This window comes from Ambystoma mexicanum, chromosome 10 (genome assembly GCF_040938575.1).
Source record: "Ambystoma mexicanum isolate Mex_15411 chromosome 10, UKY_AmexF1_1, whole genome shotgun sequence".
In the NCBI taxonomy this organism is placed as follows: Eukaryota; Metazoa; Chordata; class Amphibia; order Caudata; family Ambystomatidae; genus Ambystoma; species Ambystoma mexicanum.
The window spans coordinates 688,788,664-688,805,134 of record NC_090932.1 but is presented as its reverse complement, the minus strand read 5'-3'; the positions used below and the strand labels follow the sequence as shown (position 1 = coordinate 688,805,134).

General features: G+C 45.2%; 1 protein-coding gene across 1 annotated transcript in view; it reads left to right on the top strand.

Moving 5' to 3' along the window:
• RASA2 (RAS p21 protein activator 2) overlaps positions 1-16,471 on the top strand; it is a 1,321,178-nt gene that overhangs the window by 769,981 nt on the left and 534,726 nt on the right. The window contains exon 13 of the mRNA XM_069618287.1: positions 4,575-4,649. Within this exon, the coding sequence (XP_069474388.1) occupies positions 4,575-4,649 (75 nt within the window). The remainder of the gene's footprint in view (positions 1-4,574; positions 4,650-16,471) is intronic.

The window sequence follows — 16,471 nt, the reverse complement described above, 5'->3', positions numbered from 1 at the left end:
TCATTTGAATCTAGGTGATACCCCACTGCATTACTGCCAATTGTGTTATTTGAATCTAGGTGATACTCCACTGCATCATTGCCTATTGTGTTACTTGAACCTAGGTGATACCCCACTGCAATACTGCCAATAGCGTTATTTGAATCTAGGTGATACCCCACCGTATACTCGCTGGCTACCAGTATTCCTGCACATGCTCTGATTACATAGCCACCCATGTCCTCCCAGAGACTACTGAGCGCCTACCGCAACCCTAAGCTCACCCCTGACCACAAACTGAATCTAGGCATTACTACCCATCTGTATATTGCTCCTTTACTGCCTTTGCCTGAATTGAATGACACGTATTTGTATTGCTTCTCGCCCCTGCCCACCCCATCTCCCAAATAGCACCTACATTGCTACTACCACCCCCACACAACGCCAGCGCAGTACTGTAGAAAATGCTAACCATTTTACTCATCTTCTGTGCAATGGCCACGCCCGCATCCCCAGACACTCCCATCCAGGAGACTGATTCAGGAGCCCCCCCTCCCCAGCCAGGCTCCAATCTCACCTACAACTCCTACACAACTAGGTACTATCCTGACCCTTCCTAGCCAAGATATTATTGCAAGTCAGGACCCAAAACCCTTGCCTCCCACCCCTGCCCTACCACCGAAAGAAACAACAAACTTCGCGCCAGACTCTCTAAACTTTATGAGCCGCCCCGAAGATCCCTGTCTGACTCCAAATGCGAAGCTAAAAGGTCCACCAAAGGCACCACTATACCCACAACCAAGTCCAAACTTATCACTCATACAAACATCTCGGTAAAAACGAATGTACATTCCTACAAAGGAGCTCTCCTCAATACCAGATCATTGGTCGCACATGCCCTCGATATAGCAGACCTAATTATCAAAGATAAATTAGACTTTATTGCCCTAACCGAAACGTGGCTCCACAATGCAGCAGGCCCATCTCTAATGCTGGCCATCCCAGACGGCTACACTATATCTAGGCAGGACCGGGTAGGTAACCGGGACGGTGGCATCGCCATCATATCCAAAGCAAGCCTAGCTCTCAGACTAGCCCCGACTCAAACTCTGCAGTCGTGTGAATCCCTCACTGCCAAACTCCCCATAAATCACACCCAATCCCTCACTATCCACCTGATTTACAGACCACCAGGTCCACTTGGAACATTCGAGGAAGATCTACACAACCTAATCTCTAACAACGCGAAAACCACCTCACAACTACTGCTACTAGGGGACCTCAACCTAGGGTTCAACGACCCAGCAGATTTACATGCATCTACCATAGCCAATACGATATCTTCACTCGGACTCTCTCAAAAAGTCAACCTACCCACCCACCTGAAGGGTAGAACCCTAGACTGGGTTGCTGATGCTAATTGCTCAGCGGTCATCACCGCCACCACACCACTACCCTGGACCGACCACTCGTTGGTCTCTTTTAACCTACTGACCGCTAGATCAACTACCACAACCGTGTCATTGGCACCACCCTGCCTCACAAGAAACAAGAAAAATATCTCAATAGAAAAAATCATCCCAGCTATCCTTCCAACCTTAAACGCATTACCAGACAATCTAGATCCCAACACATTAGTTCACGAATATAATAAAATCATGCTATCTACCATGGACAAAATTGCCCCACTCAAACTTCGCACCAGCAAGCCAAAAACCCATTTAAACAAATGGTATACACCCGAACTCAAAGCCCTCCGCCTAAAAAAGCGAAAATGTGAAGCTGATTGGAAATTATGCCCCTCCAGTGAAAGCAAAGCCATCCTTGATACGATTTCTCGTCATTACAAAGCTGAAATCTGCTTAGCCAAACGGAATTCCTATAACATCCGCATTGCCAACTCCAATTCAAGCATGAAGGAGCTCTTTTCCATACTGAAGGAACTTGAGTCACCCATTGCTACACCCGACACCTGCACTAAGAACCAGACCTGGTGCACAGACATCCAACAAGCACTAGCAAATAAAATAAACACCCTACAAAACAAAATTCAACTAAAAAAAGACTCCCTAAACCTCACGAACCCTCCCATATCTCCGCCCATTGCCTCACCAAGTACACACATCAACTCATTCACCTTTTCTAAAACCACCACCCTGGAGGTTGAGAAAATCATCCTTTCCCTTAAACCATCAAACTGTAAAGGCGATATCTGCCCCGCGCACATAATAAAGGACGCAGCCAGAGACCTGTCGCCCTTTATCTCTAAACTCATAAACGCCTCTTTCTCCTCAGGCAGCATCCCCGCCAACTTAAAACAATCCTGGGTGCTCCCCCTCCTCAAAAAACAGACGCTTGATCCCCTCATCCCCACTAACTACCAACCCATCACCACGGTACCCTTCCTACTGAAAATCTTGGACAAAGTTGCCTACGTCCAGATTCAAAAATACCTAGAACTGCACAAGCTACTAGGCTCCAGACAATCAGGTTTCCGCCAACTTCACGGCACGGAAACGGCCCTTATCGATCTAAAAACCCAAATTGATGATCTTAGGGACAAGGGCAAGACAGCACTCCTCCTCTTACTCGACCTCTCCGCGGCCTTCGACCTCGTCGACCACAAGGTCCTCTGCAAACACCTTGACTCAGCTGCTCACTTCTCCCCAGAAGCTATCAAATGGATTGAGTCCTTTCTGAGCGAGAGAACCATGAGTCTTCTCCCCTTCAGCAGCAGCAGACCCCTCTCCTATTACTTGTGGAGTCCCGCAGGGCTCATGCGTCTCCCCCACACTATATAACATCTTCACCAAACCCCTGTTCGACGATCTGGACCATCTGGGTGTCACCTACACTAACTATGCTGATGACACTCAGATTCTCCTCCCACTTTCAGGGGATCACAGTAAGGACAGAGAGTTGGTGAATAGGGTATATCTCATCATTCAGGCATGGATGGCATCGCATGGTCTATGCCTGAATGATGACAAGACAGAGCTCATCATCCTAGGTTCCCCCGCTAATATCAACAAACCAGGCCTTGAATATGCCGAATTCAACATAGATGGCAATCTCATTAGAGTATCCAGGGAAGTAAAAACCCTCGGCTTTTATCTAGATGCCACTATGTCATTCTCCAAACAGGTCAACTCACTAGCATCTACCACTGCGTACACCTGCAAATTAATAAGGGCAGGCAGACCATTCCTATCCAATGACAGTTGCTTGATCCTGGCAAGAGCACTCATACTATCTAGGCTCGATTATTGTAATGCCCTCTATAGTGGCGCTAACAAAGCCATTATCCACAGGCTTCAAATCCTTCAAAATAATGCCTTGAGAGCTGCCCTCGGCATTAATAAGAGAGATCATATCTCTACCACCAGACGCCAACAGAAATGGCTCTCCACAGACAACAATATCAAACTAAAGTTGGCCTCCCTAACCCATAAAGCCCTCAACACTGCCGCCCCCAGCTACCTGATGGACAAGGTAAAGAGAAAGTCCTCCATCCGACAAACAAGAACTATCAATTCCAACCGCCTGATAATTCCCAGATTCAAACTCTCCACCATTGGTGGGAACAGTTTCCCGGTGAAAGCTGCCTTGCTCTGGAATTCACTGCCACACAACCTAAGAGCTGACCAACCATACTTACACTTTAGAAAACACCTCATCAGTCACCTTAACTCCAATAACCCTTGCATGTAGCTGCACCCTTCTATACCTAGGCATAGATAGTGATACCTTGCTCGCGACCTCGCCCTCGCCTCTAACAGCCCTTACAGCACACATCTGTACACTTTCCTCCTGTATAGATATTGACCTTTTATGTATGAAGATTTGTATACATTTCCATACCTCCTATTCCTGTAATCCTGTAATCCTGAATATTTTTTCTCATGAGTACCCGCCTCTAACAGCCCTGTACATATTTGTATATTTGTAGATTTACCCCTGCATAGATATTGACTTTGTATGTATGAAGTTTTGTACTTTTCTTATTCTGTAATTCTGGTTATCTCTATCACTACCTCAATGTGTATATTGCTGCAACATTGTAAGCTTCGAATTATCTTCTGCCTGCGCCCTGTTGCCCCTGGGTAAGGTGCGCCATACAAATAAATAAACAAACAAACAAACAAACAAACATTAAAAAAAGTGATGAGACCTCTAGAGTACTGCATTACAGGTGAGTAGTTTCTTCATTCCCATTGAGCAATCCGTGTTGCAAAGACAAACATGTAATCAGGAGCAATTTAGACGAAGCTTTGGAAAAGGGTGTAAGGAAGTTTCAGTAAGTCTGCATTTCCATCTATTTTGGTGTTCCACTGCTGCACTTATGTACTAACATTATTCTGACATTGTGGCTTTCTACGGCAGGGTAATTCTATCACTGAAAAGGGGCTATTCAAGGATGTCTGTACACCCTTTTACAGCCATTAACATTGTGCAGGCTTTGTATTGTTCAGCGTTTTCTTAATTTTGCTTGCATTTAGAACAGATTTTTCTTCTGAAAAGGCAAAATACTATCTGAATGATTTAGTGTGAAGCTTCTTGTGGTCTGATTTGCTGGAATATTTCTCTTATTTCAGATTTGCGAATCCCCTAAACCCTGTGAAATTGATCCTGTTAGATTAAAAGAGGGGGATAACGTGGACATAAACAAGGTTGGTATTCTATTACAGACTACTTTAATGTTTTATATACTCATTCTTTTGTAATGTCATACTCTTTTAACATTTACTATAGGGAAAGTAATCCTCAGCCCCCAACTCTGCCAAAGTAATGGAGTTACATTTTAGAGGCTGCTTAGCTGAAATAGAATTAGAGTAGTCTCTAAAATATATCTGGATCTCTGAAAACATTGGACATTTTGTCTTTTAACAATAAACAATGACACTGCGAAGCCTGCGGGATAAGATTCTTCTGCTATGTTCTTATTGGAAAATGATGAAGTTTAACAAATTGTCTTCTCCACCCTTGAGGACCACCAACGAAGAACATACAGGTTTCAGTGTTTCTGGCAAACCAAACAAACTTTTTTTTCTGAGTCACTAGCAACAATTTATTTTCTGAATTCTATATTCTCATACTGTGCTTTTGGGACAGAGGGAATGGAATTCATAATCAACAGCTATGCTATCACGGAAGGGGAATACATCATTTCTTCTGCCAGGTAGTTCCTTTTTCCTATTTGGGTTGCTGTGGAACAAGAGGACTGGGAGCTTGCTATTTTCATGTTGTGTGTATATAGTCACCTATCACTATAGCCTGCACTGTACACCCCTTGCAATACTTGTCCATGAGGGGTAGAGCAAGGGGTGGGATAGGGAGTTACTGGGGATGTGGGGGGTATACTCCATATAAAATTATAGATCAGTGGCTTTCAACTACAGGGTAAACTCCACTGTGAAGTTCCAAGCTACATCTTCGACAACTCAAGCTTCAGTCTCGTTGCCTATCAGATGTCACTCGGAACTCCTTGGTGAACTATATCCTTGTAGTTGATAAATACCGATCTATAATACTATAGCTAGAACGTAGCATAGAATTGTATGTATTGGCATATAAATCATCTCTCTAAAGAGATTTTAAAAATATGATCACTTTAAAATGGAGTCCAGTTGAATTGTTAACACCTTATCACACTCGGTGGTGCAGAAAGCTGCAATGCTTAGCAGAACTCATTGAGAAAATGATAAGCAACGTTATCTCAAATTAGACCACAATTGCTCTGGTTAATAAAGCTTCCCTTGTCATTTCGTCTATCTGCCAAACACTTTCTATTTCTTGAGCAACCAATATATAAACAGTAATAAGCAAGTATCAAAATCGGTGCTACCTGACATCTATTCGATTCTCACTGACCATAACTCATCCCAGTCAATTCTTTTCCATCAGTCCTGATTACGGACGGCATAGACAAATTATGGCTTATGACTTGATTAGTCTTCATGTCAGATCTGATTCGATAGGGGTCCCCACTATCAAAAAGTAATCCATACTGGATCAATAAATCTACCTTTGTTCCGTCGGCAAAATAATGTGAATATTTTCATCACTTTTTTTGTGAATGACAATATGGATTCCTTCCAAATAAAGGCATGAACATAGTATTGCTAAATGCTCAGAAAAATCTCTTTAACCATCTATCATTGTGCTGAGGTCACTTGAAATTTTGGAATCATTTGCCACCTTCGGCCACACCGTTCAACTGACTAGGCTGGGTAAAGCAATGTGGGTGTAAAAGCCTGCCTCGTTGTGCTTTACGATGAACATTTATTTAAGCAATAGATGGTCTTAAGTCTGTCTGAAAGGCTTACATCAGAGCCTCTATGGTGGCATGCCAGGCCCCTAAGGAATCAACCAACACATTATTGCTAATACTGTTGTGGAGGTGTCGCCCTTTCCAATGAAAAATCATTTGCTAAATTGACGACAGCTATCATTTGGTGATTACGGCAAACTCCCTTTTAATTTGTATGCTAGAGAAATAAATGCATCCTCTCTATGTATATAGAATTATGCGGTTAAAGCTTACACTAATAATCCCAATAGGGATCACGTACAGTACTTGTTTTGCTTATTTTTTTATTGGCCGCATCAACCACAGATCTTGGTGCTGATTTGGCCCCCATCTATAGTGATGATGCACAGCATTTCGAGACACTTTGTATATTTTCACCAGTAGGTTGGCTACTTGCCATTCTAGAATTTGGAGCAACCACTCCTTCATGCCCTGGCCCCAGGCATACTGTTAGTAGGGGTTGAGGTTTAAAAGCCAATTGGAGGCTGAGGAACAGGGTAAGAATCTGGTGTGAGCCTCATCAACTGAAGGGGCGCCTCATCAAATGAGTGCCCTCTCATTCAACTGGGTCCCACAATTTGATCTTCCCACTTCTTTATTGTGTGTTCATTAATACATACATTGTACACAAACAGAATTTATTCAATGAAGATTTTATAATGCTTTCCTGTTTTGACTTGCCCCTGTTTTTGTGTTTTTACTATGGAGATTTTTTTTTTGTACAGCAATTGCTTAAGCAAATGCAACAAAATAAATGTTAAAGCCCTTTCCAAAAGGCATTGGGGGAATTTGAGAATCTAACACTCTTGCTGCTTCACAAGTAGCACTGTGACAGTGAAGCCTGGAGCATTTTAAATGAGCTTCAACCCACTTCTATACACCACAATGCACTCGGATAGAAAGTGACAATGGCTTTCCACTTCTCCTTGTTAGGTACAGTATAGTGTACATGCCCCAAGTCATCCCTGCTCCGCCAGTAGCACAATCAACACAGTTTCTGAACTTATGCTTCATTACAACACCAATGAGTAGGCTTCACACACCTTTTCTCTTACTATCCTGTCCCTAACCCCCAGGTCCCACACTTGAATTCTCTTGCTGTTCTGCCTCTAACTGCTCTTAAAGCAGAGCTGTGCATTCATATCCTCTTCCCTGCCATTGACTTTTGTAATAGCTCTTTAATGGGACCCTACTGTACTTTGTGAACATTTGTGTACCAGGCATCAAAGACTTTACCTTTCCTCTACCCCCACACTTGAATGCCATATCCTCTGCCTCTGTTTGCTCTCACAGCAGCGCGCCAAAGGTGATTGCTGGACATTTTTCAAGAAATCGTAACCTCTGGCATTGCTAAGGGTAACCATCCGCACCTTATGCAAATCGTGGTTGGTCCCATATGAAAAAGAGCAGTCCACTGCAAATTGGTACATCATTTTTGTTCTGCACAAAACAACAAGCAACCCCAGAAATGTTTACAGTTCATTGGCCATATTCAGTGAGGTGTAGCTTGGGACTCGAAGCATGGCAACCTTGAGATCCAGGTCTTGTGATGCCTGTCCCACTCGGATGACTTCCACGAAAAAGGCAATGGCTGGAAGCTTTTGAATGAATAAAACCTCAATATAGCTATTGGCAACCCTCCAGGCCATCGTTTTTCAACCTGTCATGCCTTGGGATTCTACGATAATTAGATGGCAAGTTATTTGTAGTACAAAACATTGAGCGAGGTGCAGGTTGCAGACCCCAACATTTATTGCTTAAGTATGAGCTTACTGTTCAGTCGCTGCATTTGGCCTTGCATCTCTGATCTCGGAGCATGAGGGTCCAATGGGGATTTCTTAGCTGGGATCTACAAAATATCGCCATACTCTGTCACTCCCTTCTGAGGCCTTGACTTGGTGTCCCATGAAAGCCATTTTTAACCTGGTTATAATTGCACCCCCTACTATCGTCTGCTGCTTCATCAACAACATTGACGTGCACGTTTGGCAACAGTTCCAGCCAGCACCGGTGGGAGGCATGCAAGACATTTGTATATATGGTCATTGCAACATTAAACATTGAATATTTATGTTCTCCAGCATGTGGTCTAGCATGGATTCCCATGCTCATGAATATTCCCTGTCATCAGGCCGGGAATCCTTGGTAAAAGGAAAAACAGTTTCACTTTAACTTACAAACTGTATTTCTCCTTTAAACCAATCGCTGCACTCTGGGTTATTCTGCCCCCAGCCAATGACTTCCCTCTCCCTCAGCCCCTCCTCTGGCAGCCATCTTCAGATTTTTATTGCACATTCAAGTGTTGGGAGTCCTAGAGTTTTGCTCTGTGAGCTATTCTACGTTTTTCGCCCTTTTTCTGAGAAAGTCTTATTTTTGTCAGACAGAGCATGGGTGCTCTTTCTCTCCATCGGCCGACAAGCAGGGATCTGTTTGTCAGTGAATTTCAGCGCCCTTAAAGGGCAAGGATCGTCAAGTTTCGTCAAAGTTTCCAGAAGGCCATCAAGCCTACTCAGCACTCTGGACTCTGTCGAAAGAGAAGAAAGGGGGAAGCTCCCTTTTCAAGCTCTGCTCCAGATGCAGACTGCGGAACGTGTTTGTAGAGGACAAACACGTTCAATGCCTCTGTCTTTTCCCGGACCACAAAGAAGATTGCAAAATCTTCCTGCGGTTCACTAAGAGAACGATAAAGGATCGTCGCAGTATTCTGGCAGTGTGGCTAAGCACCAAGGCCTCTGCCCCGTGCCCGAAGCATGGTCATGCCTCAGCCAGGACAGGCCGGTCCGAGGAGCGGGCTTTTAAGTCCTTTGAGAGTGCTCCATCCCTGGGGGCCCAAGACAAGGCCAAGCGCTGCAACTCCGTTTCCGTTGTGGTCACTGCGCAAGCAGGTCCCGCGATGGGCAGGCCGTGATTATCCTCACCGCCTGCCTCCATCTCCAGCTATCGATACAGCTCCTGCTCGAAGAGAAAGTCTCCCAACCGGGCGAAGCTGCGGGAGAAGCTCGAGAAGCCAAGGGTGGAAGAAAAGTCAGCCGGCCTGCCCAAGAAGGCCCAGGCGGTGCAAGAACAATTGTCCTCGACGATCGTTTTGTTGACGGCCGCTCTCACGAAGACCAAAGGGGCTGACCCAGTTAAGGTAGTTCTGACTGCACCCAGGGTGCTCCTACCCCAGAGATGGGAGGCCTCGTCTCCGGCGGTGGAGAAGACTCCGAAAAAAAGATGCCATTGCTGAGCCCGGTTCCGACCCCTCAGGATGCACAAAAGAGGGGTGATGAGGCCTCAGGCCAGTCACAAGCTGTACCCCAGGACACAGATGTTTCTTCCTTGGACGAGTACGACCAGGAGTCCATGCACACGATCCAGGAGGACGTGGAGGATGACGACGATGGTGGCGGCAACACAGACGGCAGGAACGTTGATGGGGGACAGCAGCACGAGCCTATTAGGCCTAGCTCTCCAATTCCTCCAAGAGATTTATTGCTGGACATTCTTTTGACCCCACACATGTTGCTGTTGGAAATCCAGAAAAGGGTTCTGCAGGCCCTGGTGGCACCAGGCAAGGTGGCCCTGGATCAACCTCCGGTGAAAAAGAGGAAACACCATCCAACGCCTCTGCATCAGCCTCCACACCTGCGCCACGTGCCCTCCCCCAGAGGGACCCGGACACAGGGACGGACACTGCCACTGCAACGATGGAAAACGACATTGACGTGGCGGGCGGATCACCACAGCCGAGGGTGTCCCCACCGGATGAGGTGGCGTTGTTTCATGCCATGGTCGTCAGAGTGTTCGAGCTTTTCCAACTGACACCCGAGGCTTCCTTTACCAGAGGCACAAGGCCAAAAGGAAGACCATCATGGCGGTGCCCCTCCTGGACGACATTTGGCAGAAGGCCTGGCCCTATTGAAGAATCTGGCTCTAGCCCAGCAGGATAGGTTGGAGAAAAAGTACAGGGTGCCAGAGTCCGCACCCAAGTGCCTACGGTCGCAACAATTGTTGGGCTCTGTGTCGGTGGATACGAGGAAGAGTCTAGCCACTAGTCATTGTCCTCAGTCCCTCCGGGCATCAAGGGGAAGAAGTTGGACTCCATGGGGAGAAGGGACATCCACTCTGTGGCATCGACCGTCAAAGCGGCCAATTCACTGGTCGATCCTGGCCAGGTATGACAGGGAACTGTGGTACAAGCTGGGCCCGATTCTGGAGTTCCTACCAGGCGACAAGCTGGTGGAGGCGATCTCCCTCCCGGGAAGGGGAAGTGGCATCGGACCATGCCATCACAGTGGCCCTGGGCATCGCTGATACAGGTTTCTGACAGATGGGGAACAGTGTCTCCTTCCATCGTCGAGGCTTGCTGAAGGCCACCAATTTCCACCAGGCGGTCTAATTGAGGGTACTGGACATGCCCTTTGACGGGGATAACCTCTTTGGAAAGGCAGTCGGCGAGTCCTTGCCAGCTATCAAGGCTGATACGGAAATGGCTTGTGGCCTGGGCACTCCAACAGCACAGCTGGTCCTTTTGCGCCTCCATCGCAAAGTCTGGCAGGTCGACTCTTAAGTGTTAAAGGCACAAGTGGAAGCGCTACACTAAGTTGTGCTGGTCGCAGAAGATCAACCCTCTGAGGGTCACGGCCCCGCAGATTCTTCCATACTTGTTGTCCTTGGCCAAGGTGGGGCTGGCACACGCCTCTGTCAAGGTGCATCTGCCGGCTATCTCCCACTACCCCAGTACTCCAGGGCGATCTTCTCTTTGGTCCCGCTTTCTCGTAAAGTAGTTCCTCAAAGGACTGTTTCGATCTTTCCCGCTGGTGAAGGCTCCTGCCCAGCGCGAAACCTCAACGTGGTCCTGGCGAGGCTCATGGGGACCCCGTTCGAGCATATGCATCAGGCCCCTCTCAAGTTCCTCTTCATGGAAAACTGCTTTCCCCGTGGCCATCACCTCTGCCAGGAGGGTGGGTGAGATCCAGGCCCTATCCTGCAAACAGCCATATCTGACTTTTCACGAATCGAGGGTGGTGCTACAGACACACCCCTCCTTCATGCCAAAGGTTCTGTCGGAATTCCACCTCAACAAGCCTTTGGTGTGGCCTGGGCTCTTTCTGAAACCTTCATTACCGGCTGAAAGGACTTTGTACTTGCTGGACATTGCTAATGCTCTGAAGTTCTACATGGGATGCACAAAGAGTTTACGGAAGACATCTCAACTGTTCGTGAACTTTGGTCCTGTGAACCATGGGAAGATCTTGTCCAAGGCTTCCATCTCAAAGTAGCTCTCTGGCTGCATCAAGCATTGTGATCGGTTGGCATACCGACCACTGCACAGTCATCCGGGAGCCCATTCCACCAGAGGGATCGCTGCAACGACGGCGTTCCTGTATGGTGTGTCTCTGACATCTTCAGGGCTGCTACGTAGAGGTCCACGCACACCTTCACGATATTCTTCTGCGTCGACAGGGATTCCAGAGAGAAGTCAAGGGTCGGCCAAGCAGTGCTATGCAACCTGTTCCCTTGAAGGTGAGCCTGTTCCGGAGGTAAGGGTAAATGCTTCTGTTGAGCCTTGCCACCTCCAGTGGTTGTGTAATGTTGTACTACTATGTATTCTTTATTCATGAGCATGTGAATCCTTGCCAAACCCCATGCTGGAGCAGGAACACGTTACTTGCATGTAACTTTAGTTCTCCAGCATGGGTCAGGCTTGGATTCACATGCAAACCCTTCCTCCTACCCCTCTGTGGCTCTTCTTGTTCATACTGCCACTTTACGTGCTTACCAAATCTGAAGTTGGCTGCCTGAGGAGGGGCTTAGGGAGAGGGCAGTCATTAACTAGTAGGACACAGAGTAGTGATTGGTTTAGAGGAGAAATACAGTTTTGTAGGGTAATATATAGCCCCTGAATGCCAGAAATAAAGGGGCCAGAGTGATTTGTGAAGTCCCATTGAAGTGTAAGGCCAGCACAGAAATGATGATGTCAGACATGAGGCCTATTGAACCAAAAACAGCCCTAAATCTAAAGGAAAGAAAGTGGGCTTAAATCTCAAAAGTGTGAAGATATACACAGTTCATTTCAGCAAGGAAAGAGAAAGATATGTGGCTGAAAAAGCTACACTTTTTACTTAGAGACAGATAGCAGCGTGTACATTATCTTTAATCAACATGAGACTGTGATCCCAAAATCTTAATTGAAAATAAGCTTCTTGCAATTCTAAGAAATAAAAGAACTTTGTTTTTCCTCATCAAAATGAGAGCAGTGCCCACTAGACTTTCAGAGTTTGAACATGGTTTTCTCATATAACTGCCCTATACATATGGACAATCCAGAAGTGATACGCATGTATTTTGCAACTGTGAGATTAAAGAAGTATATTACACATAGATATAAGGCCCATGTGCCTTATAAAATGTCATGTATTGTGTGTGAGTTTAAAATCAATTTCTTGCAGAATTCTTACATGCAGCTGGGCATTTCTCCTGACAATGAAACTTAACCTCCAAGACCTTTCCTCTGCTGGTCCTGGAGAGGGAGGTCTGGTTGTCAACCATCAATCAGGTCCATTGCTTAAAAAATATAAAGAAATACACTGCCTAGATTTAAACCACGATGGAAATAGATAGCCATTCCTGTTCTTTCAGCAGACGTGACCTTGAGGTCACAACTCCCATAAAATGTACATTAGAGTAGGCGAAGATAAACATGAGCCACCCTCTGGCTGATCACATGCTTAAGGGAAAAGGGAAACAAAGGAAAGGCATGAGTTTAGTTAATGGAAAAATACATATTGTTGCTTAAAAAGGGCAGCTTATATGCCACAACGGTCTTTCCAGACTTTTATTAAAAGTGACAGTAACACCCTTTGTACCATGCCCAAAATGTTTTGTGTGATAAACATAACAGAGGTTATCAATGAAAATGTGATTTGGGCCTTCCATTGATTCCGAGATATTTGAAAGTTGGTGTGATGGTGAATGACAAAATTAACATAAGGACTATGAAGTGGCATATTTTTCACTAATATGGCTCCTGAGTAAACAAAGAAAAAACATCTCTGCATAGGAATGGCGTGACGACTTCAGATTAGTATCATATGATTTTCCTTAAAATGTAGTTCTTAAAAATATATCCATATATGTAAAGATTCAAAGAATTAGGGTACTTGCTATGTTGATAGATTTTCAGAGTTTGAACATGCCAAGCCCACATGTCAGTTTGGGATGACAAAGCTTTCTCCTCCCACAGCTGTCCTAACTCAAACCCCTCATCTCCTTATCCTATTAGCACACAGGTGGGAGGTAGGTAGAGAAAACCAACCAATCCCTTTTGCAGGAATCATGACAAGTTTTTGATGTCATTTGCCCTATAAGTAGACCAGTTTGCATTAGAACTGTGGGCTTTTTCACTTCCGGGAGGTAACCTGCTGCCAAACTCTGTGGGAGAAACACCCAATCAGAGAGCCCCCAAATCTTGCATTGGAGACAGGGACCAGGAGACATAGAAGCAGACTTGGACCCTTTGGAGGAGCCAGAGGGGACTATCCTTGACGGACACCCTTGCTGTCCCAGAGGTGCCCTGCTGTTCCCTGATGGCCATTACAAGGGCTCTCCTGTAAGTAAAGCTATTCCAAATCCATAGATTATGTAGGCCCTGCATTTTTCTCAAGTATTGTTCTAGTATTTCCCCATAGCAAAACATCCTGTTTGTCTGTGTAGATCCTTAGCATATTTAAAGTACATCAATTATTTCCCCTATAGATAGCACAGGATAGGTTTTGTTAGCATTTGAAACTAACAAGCTCCTCCCAGTGTGTTTTGAGCAGGTATAGACATAAAGATTTGGCAAAAGAATTAATCCCAAAACCCTGTTTCCACGTCAGTGTGCAGGGTGCAAAAACAAAATTCTCCAATGATCCCCTTCATTTTAAATCATAAGTGTGAAGCCTGGTATTTCCTTTGCATGTGTCGTGGGAAAAATGACATTGCCCCTTTGTTCCCATTGTGCTCTGACTCAAACCACAAATCTCTGCTCGTTTTTTTAGGTGTGGCAAAACAAATGTTCCCATTGTTTTTCTTTTTCTCATATTGCATCTGTGGTAATAAGGGAAAAATGATTTTTCCAAAGATTGCATTTTATCAGAATCCCAAATCGATGATCCCATTGTGTTCCCACTCTGTGCCACTTGCCTATAGTTGAGAGAGGTCGCGTCTAATTGATGTTTGAAGGGTGGGGGTTGCTGGTAGAAAAAGGTATTATAACGAAATCAGCAACCACTGTGTCTTGAATTGTTCCTGTATTGGTGGGTGATTTGAAAAGAAAGCTACAGGAAATAGTGACTGCATATCTCAGTATTATCTCTGTGTTGGTGTCATTACAGAAGTCATTTTTGTTCTTGGGTTGCCACTGCATTGGTGGCTGATGTTGGTCTGTTTGTCAAATTTGGTTTAAATAAATTAATAAATATATATTCTTACTACACAATGGCCTGGTTCCTAGTCGATTGTGGCGCAGAGTTTTTGTTGGGATTGGGTGCGAGATAGGTTGGAGGCCTTACAAAACTGAACCTTAACAAAAGAGGAGTGCTTTGTTGTGCTCCACCTTGATTGGGGGGAAAAGAATTCCCTGAGTTGTGTGACCGCGTAATAAACCGTGACAGTTTGTAAATGAAAGTGAAAGTGAAACTGTTTTTTTTCTTTTACCGAGGATTCCCGGCCTGACAACGGGGAATATTCATGAGCATGTGAATCCATGCCAATCCCAGGCTGGAGAACAATACTTACAGGTAAGTAACTTGTTCCTTCCATTCCCTGTTTTTTTATTTTTTACTACCCTTATCTTTTGACATGATAAATGCAACGCTAGCATTTGAATACCAGAAACCACAGAGTCTGTGTTGATGGTTGTCTGAGCTCTCGAATACACAGCTTCTGTCCCGTCACAGAACATGGTTCGGTTACAGTGCATGGAAAGCAGAATATGGCCACTAATTGGGCTTATAACACTGTAGCATTCACAGAGTGGAAGAGCATACCTGAAGTGATCAAAACCATACTTAGCGTTAGGGGCTACTCCCATTATCCACGGCCACCATGGTCAGTGATAAGAGATGAAGGTATTTGTAGAACAAAACATTTAGAGAAGTGCAGGTTCCAGTCCTCCACTGTTATGGCTAAAGTAGGAGCATACTGTTCATTACATCCGATAGCAGCCTTGCATCACTGGTCTCGGTGCATGGGGGTCCATTTTGGTATTCCTTAGCTGGGATCTACAAAATACAAAGTGTGTACACAGCATTCCTCTCCTGATTAGGGCAAAGACTGTTGCAGCACATCCTCTTTAATGTCCTAATACACCAAGCTACTCTAATGCCCTATGCCCTATGACCTACTTGTATGCACAAACTGGTCTTTCCCAGTCACATTTAGTGTTGTTGTGAAGAGTAAAATAACCCAATTCCTTTGCCTGCATATAAGATTGATTGCTGAACTATCACAGGTCCATGCCAGCTGCATGCTTGTGCTGGGGTTGTGCATGCCCATCAGGCGAGAAGGCCACTGAGCAGTGCATTGCTTCCCCTCCCTCACATTAAATAGAACAGTGAACACCACAGACAATCTAATTCAATGGATTGTATTCTCCCACTCCTCTCTGTAATTGTTGTAAAGCTGATCAAAGCATCAGAGTGATCTCCTTTGTCTCAGCAATTGTAGCAACGCCTGCCAAAGCCTCAGGAATGATCTCCCTCGTCTCAGCGACTCTGGCAACTCTGGCAGAGATAACCAAATACTTGGGAGTAGTCTCCCTCACCACAATACTTATTGTAATAGTAAGCCGAGTGAAGCAATAACACTTAAATTAACTCTGAGAAAGCCTGCAGGGAAGTACAAAGCTTAATAAGAACTGTTAAGAGATATTGGCATCAAAATTCAAGCCAACCAGGTGAAGGGAGTCATTCTTCTGGTCTCCCAGTACAGTTTTGTTCATTCAGACATAAGGACAACGGTTGCCAAAGATATTGTCAAGACACTTAACCATTTGACCAAAAGGAGGGAGTCATCCTCCTGGTATTCTACATCTTTGTGGAACACAAACTCTTAGTTAAGACCTTTTAAACACAATCACTGAGGTTGGATACCAGTGAGCCAGGACAAGGGAGTCATTCTCCTGGTGTTCTTTGTGTTTTATGTATATAGCGTAAG